This window comes from Urocampus carinirostris, chromosome 2 (assembly GCF_059441175.1).
Source record: "Urocampus carinirostris isolate Australia breed hairy pipefish chromosome 2, RoL_Ucar_1.0, whole genome shotgun sequence".
Taxonomy (NCBI): Eukaryota; Metazoa; Chordata; class Actinopteri; order Syngnathiformes; family Syngnathidae; genus Urocampus; species Urocampus carinirostris.
The window spans coordinates 23,418,698-23,427,031 of NC_142350.1; the positions used below are offsets into that span (position 1 = coordinate 23,418,698).

An 8,334-nucleotide genomic window follows, 5' to 3' on the forward strand; every position below is an offset into this window, starting at 1 on the left:
GCTCTTTGTACTCTTCTGAGATTTTCTGGACTATGGATGAAAAAAACATTAAGCAAGCTATATGGGGAATGGGTTGTATAATAAACTACTAGTAAAGAGTAAACTAAAACAAGATTGTTTTGCAAAGAAAAACTGATTGTACACAAAAACCCATTGTATTTAAGTTTGAAGGACCATTTTGTTATTGTCAATACTGTTCAGATTTGATGTAAACATACATGTCAACCTCAGCTAATTGCTCCCTTTATTAATGACTGCACTCCCCTATTAAGCAATAACAAACACCTATTTACTCACACCAAGACAGACTATATAGAATAAAAGCAAAAATAAATCGTGTAAACAAGTTTATTTTATTTACCAAATAAACCACACAAACAATTATTTTAGCATTTATCTTAATTCTTTCCCCACTTTCAGTAAATTTTGTATTTATCATGCATAGCAGATTAGAGATTAAACTTGAGATGGGTCTAAAAACGAGTAATTTTTATTTATTTTTCCCCGTCCCAAAATTTATATATGAAATACATAATTTGAAATGATCAAAAAAGGTATACTGTAAGTTGAAAAGTATGTGTAAACAGTAAGTCTCACAGAATGTGGAAACAACAAACTGTTCAATGTGTTTATGGTGCCTAATCCACTTGATTGTGCAGATGTACTGAATGTTGTGATTGGAGAACATCCAAACCTTGTGTTGATTTAATTGGACGTGGGCTTCCTTCTTCACATAACCGAACTCCCCACTGAAGGACTGAAATATGCTGATGCTGCTTTCAGCTTGCCTGGTGCAGGCACAGTGGCAGACAGCGCCGTTCGAAGTCCTCACGGTGAAGGAGGGTTCCAGCTTCCTTTTTTAAATCTGGGTCAGTCCCACAACACTTCTCCTTCCTTCCTCTTTGCATCCTCTGACGAGTTACAATTTATTACTGCGCAGCTTTCATTTTATGTTCCCTTTACCTAAGCTAAGAGCTCACCCCCCAATGCTCCTTCTAATGAAATAAGTCAATAGTTATGTGCAAAGCTATCACCTTTTGGCTGTGACACAAACCAGGTAAAAGGGTCATCGTGGGGAGGGAGGGATTTCATGCAATTTCACCCCATGTGAGCGTTTCACTGTAACAAAAAGTGAAGGGTGAGGGGGAGTATGGGGAATCTAAGAGAGAAATCTCCAGACAGGAAATGACCTCAAGAAAGAGGGGGCTTCCCAAAGGGTTGCGTTTAGCTGCCTTTCATATTCAGACCCTGACTCACAGTGAGCTCATATTTCTGTACGAAGAGATAATGAGAAAAATGCACAAGAAGGGACATTTGCAGCTTTTGTCCAACAAAAGTCATCCAATCTCTAGACACTATTTTTACTTTTCCTCCCAAACTCCAGTGCCTCTCAAAAATTGTGTGCATGTCCTTTTAAAATGCAATTTTGAAAATAAAATCTACTGCTTTTATATATATATATATATATATATATATATATATATATATACACTTGTTATGCCAGTGGTTTAAAGTTTTTATCATCTGGTGATAAATGCACAAAAATTAGACTGGGCGTAATGCAGAGGTGTCAAAGTCATTTTAGCTGTGGGCCACATGCTAGGAAAAAAAATGTCACGGGAGCCTGACAAGTAGGTTTAAGAGGAATTTAAGAGGAAGAAAGAGAAAATATATAAAAAAAAAAGGAGAGAGAGAGAGAGAGACCAAAAAGGGAGTACAAGTGAGAGAAATGAAAAGAGCACAATAGTGAGAGAAAAGGGAAGAGAAATTGAGAGAAATAAAAATGAGAGAAGAGAAAGAGTGAGCATGAGAGAGAGAAATTGAGATAAAAGGAAGAACAAAAGCAAGAGAAACAGAAAAAAGAGGGAGAGAAATAGAAATAAGAGGGAGAGAGAAGGTGTGAGAGAGAAAGAAGCAAGAGAGATAAAGAGAGAAAAAAGCATGAGAAAGAGAGATGGCAAAAGGGAGAAAGAGAAAGAAACAGAGAGAGAATTTTTTTTTTCTTGCGCTTTCCTCAGTGTTGTCTTGCAGGCCAGATCCGGCCCGCGGGCTGCCTGTTTTACACCTGGGGCTTAAAGGGAAGCTGTGTATTAATTGACACTTCATAGTGGTTAAAATAAATCTTCATTTAAAAAAACAAGGGAAAAACAAATCAATATTGATTGGGATCATAAGTAAAAATAGATGATCTAGCATAGAAAAGTGTTCTGTATGTTTTTTTTACAGTACGTTTGAAAATTTGGATTTGGTTTACATAACATGAGGCTCACCTAAATGGAGCTGACATGTTTTCCTACCATCTTGCTGCTACGGGAACTAAGACAAGCGACATCCGGAATATACGAAACAGGAAAGACCTCGGCAGCCCCGACGCTAACAGGGAGCTAGCCAGACAAAATAGACTAATCATGACCTCCCGGCGATAATAATTGTGAAGAGGAAAACTCAGGATCAGGTGCTTGAAATCCTTGAAAGTGCTTGAATTTTAATGTTGCGTTTTCAAGGTCAGATGAATGCTTGAATTCTGGGTTAAGTGCTTAAAAATGCTTAAAATGGTTGCCATTGCTATGCTTCTCGACAGTCTGACTCTTTAGACTACGCGATAAATGAAGAAATTGGAAGAAAATAAAAAGTTAGTAAATATGACGCCGACACGCCTGCTTTGGTGGCTTTGGCATTATGGCGTTATCATGTGAAGAATCACTGCCCCCTACTGGTCCCACCCAAGAGGACTCAATTATTACCCACCACCTTAAACAAGTGTGAAGTAGCCAAGCTGAGTGTGCATTGTTAAGGCAGAATGGCAGAATTCATGTCCGTTTATTGCAGCCCATTGACACAAAAAGATCTGAGATCATAGTTAAGAACACCTCAAAATAGCACAAAGTATATGCTAGCATCAAGATATGGTCATAAAAAGTCAATAACAAAAAACTTTCTTTTGTTTGGTGCTGGATTTCCCCCTTTTGAAGGTACTGAAAAAATGGAAATTGGCCTTAAAAGTGCTTGAATTTTGGCCGTGAAAATGGTACACAAACCCTGAGCACTAGTCTGTTTGGGAATACCTTTAAGTTTCTGATGTAGGTCCTAGTCCTACTATCCCGAGTAAATATATATTTTTAAATGCTTATGGACTGACACCATCCAAATATGAATTTAAATGTCCGTTCGGAATTAAAAGGCTCAATTTGATGGTCCGCATACTTTTGAGAGCGTGGGAGTGATATTTTTCTTGAAACGAGAACGCGCATACAAGTCGGTCAAACTGTATTCACCTAACACGTGCACGCGCTGCCCCGAAAACTTGCAGAGGAGGGACCAAACTACACCGATGCGTGTGCGTTTTTGCGCGCGCGCGGGTAATTCTCAGCAGATGACCACTGGAGGGGATGGAGGTTTGTGAGGGATGTGAGCGTTTCCGCAGATCGCTTAAAATAATTTGCGCCCCACGCTGCAGAGTGATGGAGCCTTCCCGAGGACTTGCGCTGTAAGCAGCAAGTGGATCATGGCACTCGAGTTCGGACACAATTGCGCATAATAAGAAGGACACGAATGCCGCACCAGTGGCTTCATCGCCGCGGGAATGGATACCGGCTATTTTATGGCAGGGATCTGTGTGGTTCTCCTCTCCCTGCGCGGTTTCGCCTCCCAGGGAGCTTGTCCCGACCGCTGTGACTGCCAGCAACCGCAGCGTTTCATGTGCGCCAACCGAGGTTTGCGCTCCGTGCCCCCTCAAAGCAGCCACCAGGAGGAGGTAATGGTCTTCAGCCTGGGGGGCAACTTCATTAAAAACATCTCTGCGGTCGACCTAGAAAAGTTCACCAACTTAGTGCGTTTAGATTTGCAGTTCAATCAAATACAGGACGTTCATCCTAAAGCATTTGCAAAATTATTTAATTTGGAAGAGCTCTACTTGGGACATAACCAACTATCTGACATTCGAGATGGCTCTTTGCAACATTTGAAGAAACTGACAGTCCTCGATTTAAATAACAACGACATGATTGAAATCACACCTGGGCTTTTTTCCAGTTTGGACCATTTAATAAAGTTACGCCTGGATGGTAATAAAATTCAAAGCTTGCCAGATTCACTGTTCCAAGACTTGGAAAATCTGCGCTATCTTCATCTCGAGTCCAACCGGCTGCATGCCATTCACAGAAACGCCTTTTCCAAACTCTCCAACCTCCGTGTTCTAAACCTGGCACACAATAAGCTGCCGGCCTTGCGCGGTTCTCTCACCCTTTCCCCTCTCAAGACCTTGACAACTTTACTCCTGTCTGAAAATGAAATCCAACATGTTGGAAAAAAAGTGTTTCATAAACTAAAAAAACTGTCCAAATTATCCCTCAGTAATAACAGAATTTCTCATCTGAACAGTGGGTCTCTGCTCGGTTTGTCGAGCCTTAAACAGTTCCTGATAGATGGGAATGGACTAGAGGGCATCCCAGCTGGGCTTCTTGATACTCTAAGGAACGTGGAGCACATGGACTTTAGTCGCAACCGGATTTCTAATGTTGACTCTCGAGCGTTTAGTCAGCTAAAACATCTCAAGGTTCTGAACCTGAGGAATAACTTTCTCACCAGCCTATCTGGTGATATTTTCAACCTAAATCCCATTCTTCAGCATCTTGATCTCCATGGCAACAACTGGACCTGTGATTGTCGCTTGGAGGAGCTGAAAAGATGGCTTTCCACTGCACGTTCCCAGGGAAAACTTTCAGATGTGTTTGTATTGTGTCGTCACCCGGCAACTGTGAGGGGGTCTTTCTTGGATCGTGTGAACAGTTCCTTGTTGCAGTCTATTGGGAACTGGAGCAACTCATGCAGGAGATTTGAGGAGAGCCAGCGAGGGAAGATGCAGATGAAGACGACGGGTGAAGTTTGGCACAAAGTAAGAGGAAGAGAGGATTTGATGCAACAAAAGCAGGATAAGATGCCCGTAAGAACACGAGAGAAGGAAGTGGCGGGGGTACAAGGAGACCAAGGGGCGACTGTGGTGCCAGAGAGGGTTTATTCATTTAAAAGGGACTCCCGTAGGTCTAAGTCAGCAACTGACTTCCCATTCGAGGACAAGTTAGATTTTCCGAGGATGGAGCACAAAGCAATCACGCCCATCACAACGGATCCATGTACGTTCAACCGCCATTTCATCATGAATGTGTCAGTGGACCAGATCACAAGCAGTTCAGTTACAGTCTATTGGGCCACACCGGGACGTAGTCCAGTTCTGGATAAGGTGCACTATCGGATAATGTTTGACCGGTTTGGAACGTCTGACCGATTTCCACGTTACGTTTACACCCCTGAAGCAACCCGGTCTGTCACCCTGCGGGAGCTCCACCCTGGAGTCACCTACATGGTGTGCGTGGAAGGCGTAGTTGGCGGATCCGTGTGTCAGGTGGCACCTCGTGACCATTGCTTGGGCCTGGTCACTCTTTCCGAGGACTTGACCTGGACTTTCAACCTCCAGCTTGTGACTATGTTGATGCTGGCTGGGAATGCCGTCCTGCTCCTCGTACTGGGATTGGTCTGGCTGGGGCGAAGCCTCAAGAAGAAGTTACAGAGAAGGAAGTCAGCGGTTCACGTGCGGCACATGTACTCCACCAGAAGACCTTTTCGGGGCAACACCACAGCATCTACAGATTTTACCAGCTACCAAAGCAGCCGCCCAGTCCGACTCGTACCACCAGAACTGGGAGACCTCATCGAGTTCCCTTGTGACCGTTTTCAAGATAGCAGTTCCTCTCGCAGGGACATTGATCCACCCAGATTCTCTGACTAGAACTCAAAAAACGAAACCCTGACTCAGCTTCAGACAAGTTTCCATTGAAACTAAAATTCAAGATTCGGTATTTTACAATTTGGTAAATGAAGGCATCCAACTGGGATTTGAGAATAAATTAATTTGTTAACCATTGTTGTTTATCTCATTTTTTTGCTGTTAAAGCTTAATCTTGATTCGTAAACTTCTCTGAAAGCTACCTAAAAACATTGGTGTGTCATGGTGTACTTAAGGCTTCAACTGAAATTAAAGCTTTTAAGTTTGGCAGCAATATATTTTTCTTTCCACAAAAAATATCAACCATGGAAATGTTACACGAATTAATTGAGCCTTTTAATCTCACTTTGGTTATTCAGGTCATACAGTGTAAACCCTGAAAAGTGAATTTAGAGATATGTTTTAAATATCCTATGCACGTGCTTGAATGGCAATTGCAAGCTAAAAGATAGCTAATACTGGAGAAAGATCAAAAATGATTATTCACTGTCAATAAATTGAAGTAAAATTCGACCATTTCCTAAAATCCAGCTTAGTCATCAGACTCTTACAGAGCCCAGAGGAAGACAAAAGTCCTCCAACACACATATCCTCTTTTCACCTTTTGCATTTTATATCCTTGCACGTGCAAGTTTTTTTTTCCACCCACGTGTTTTAAAAAAAATGTTTTTTAAAGGTTTGAAAGTGGGAATGTGTAAATAATAGCTCACTGATTTCAACTGTGGTGCAGGTTTAGATTTTTACAGAGAACTGGGTATCCATTTGTAAACGTTTACAATATTTTGCGTTGATACCTCTTTTAAATAAGTAATCTCGACATAATTTTCGTTTTTGTGGGTTGTATGAACATAAATTAGATTTTTGGTGAAATGAAACATTACTTGATTGTGAAGCACAATTCAGATTCATCTGTATATTTCTTACATCATGTTAACTAGGATGGAGTTGATTGAGTTATGCAAAATTGTTGTTGAGGAACCGCAAAAAATCAGCCACTAGAGGGCACTCTTGCATTTTAACTACTGACTCAAACGTCCTGACAGTACCCATGATCAAAACAGAACAAGGACAATATTTTTTATTAATATTACAGCTGTACAGTCACCATCTATAAAGTACAAAAAAGAGAAACCCAAGTGTAAATTAAATTAGACTAAAAGGAATTAAACTAGGTGACACAGCATTGAAACAAAAGTTATTTCAAAAGTGCCCGCAAGGAAATATTGCATCTTTCAATGGCTTCCAACCAAACGTTGATTTGAAATCACAATTCATGACACTTGTGTCTAAAAATGTCTTATTACTAATGGTATAAAAATATAATTGTCATCATTCTTTTTCAGAAGCTGCTCCTGCTTTGAGGAGAAGGTAAAAAGGTGCACATGTGCATATGCTCTGTTAAAAATGGGAGCCTAAAGTATTTCTATTTGAAAAATTAGTGCAAGATACAAAAGCAAGGCCAAATAAAATGATCGTGTTAAGTTTTGGTGGGTGGATCAAGTGAAGAGGAAAAACTGAGGCTGAGGGTGCTTAAAATAAGGATTGTATTTATTAACAAAACCAGGGGCAAAGTAACAAACAAAAAGGATCCCAGAACAATAACTGTGTCCAGACTAAATCAAACCTGACAATATTCACACTGTAAATGAAGAAAAAAATGTAAATGGAGATTCAGATGCAAGGAACAAAGTAACAAACAAGCAAATGGTCCATAGACAACAACTGTTTGAACTAGAAACAAAAATCATACCTCACATAGTATTGGAAATACAGCAGAAATTACAACTAGGATGACAACGGCAAACGGGGTGGAAATGACAACTGGGATGAAACTGGAAAACTGGGTGGTCAGGTCATTTGCATTTCTACCGCCAGTTTTTTTTTTCTTTTTCTTGTACGGACAGTTTTTAAGTAGTTTTATGACCCCCTTGTTGGTTTGCTACTTTGTTCCTTGCATTTACATCTCCGGTATGGTCTTTGTTTCTGGTTTGGATATTTTCATGTTTGATTTTGTTTTCCCCGAGTTGCTTTGATACTTTTTTAGATACCATGCTTAATTTGCGCACCCCCTGCCTTTGTTCCTGTTTCCCCTCCCTTGAGTCCACACCTGCAAAACCTAACAGAACGTCCCTAGTTAGTGGCCAGCAACTTAACGTTGCAACCATTTGAAAAGCTTTTATGAAAGGCATTTTATGCACCGTTTGAAATGGACAGAGCTAATGATGGTAACACTGAAAAAAAAATCCAGTCTTGTTCTCTAGCATCCAAGCTTGGGATTGTTTTGACTTTTGCAACTCAGCGAGGACGCGGAGATGCTGTTGTGTTGGATTGCCTGCAGGTGACATGCAGATCCTACAGGGGTGGGATTTCTTCCCGGGCTCACCCCTGCAGCTGGACACAGAGACAGCTGTCAGTCAAAGTCGCTTGACCCTTCGCTGCTTGTCCTGCGTACTCTCGGCCGTGTTCCTGTGTGGTGCATTGAAAACAGTTTAGCTGGTTAGAGAAGCTATAAAACTGACCTTCCTTTGTGCTCGTCCTGTATCTGGAGCATC

General features: G+C 41.1%; 2 protein-coding genes across 4 annotated transcripts in view; one reads left to right on the plus strand and one right to left on the minus strand.

Annotated features, from left to right (window-relative positions):
* Positions 1 to 3,333: 3,333 nt before the first annotated feature.
* On the plus strand, positions 3,334 to 6,202 carry tril (TLR4 interactor with leucine-rich repeats). The gene has a single exon (XM_088327853.1). It carries the CDS (start codon positions 3,584 to 3,586, stop codon positions 5,783 to 5,785), a length of 2,202 nt encoding a protein of 733 aa, XP_088183979.1. The 5' UTR covers positions 3,334 to 3,583; the 3' UTR covers positions 5,786 to 6,202.
* A 643-nt stretch (positions 6,203 to 6,845) lies between these two features.
* The window catches only part of LOC148371410 (cyclic AMP-responsive element-binding protein 5-like), a 31,670-nt gene continuing 30,181 nt past the window's right edge, over positions 6,846 to 8,334 (minus strand). For all 3 annotated transcript variants that reach the window (XM_088329475.1, XM_088329474.1, XM_088329473.1), the window contains one exon: positions 6,846 to 8,248. In XM_088329475.1, the coding sequence (XP_088185601.1) occupies positions 8,193 to 8,248 (56 nt within the window). In that variant the 3' untranslated portion in view covers positions 6,846 to 8,192. The remainder of the gene's footprint in view (positions 8,249 to 8,334) is intronic.

What these genes read in the sequence shown, in the direction of transcription:
- tril (XM_088327853.1), top strand. Translation starts at nt 3,584, where the DNA reads ATGGATACCGGCTATTTTATGGCAGGGATCTGTGTGGTTCTCCTCTCC.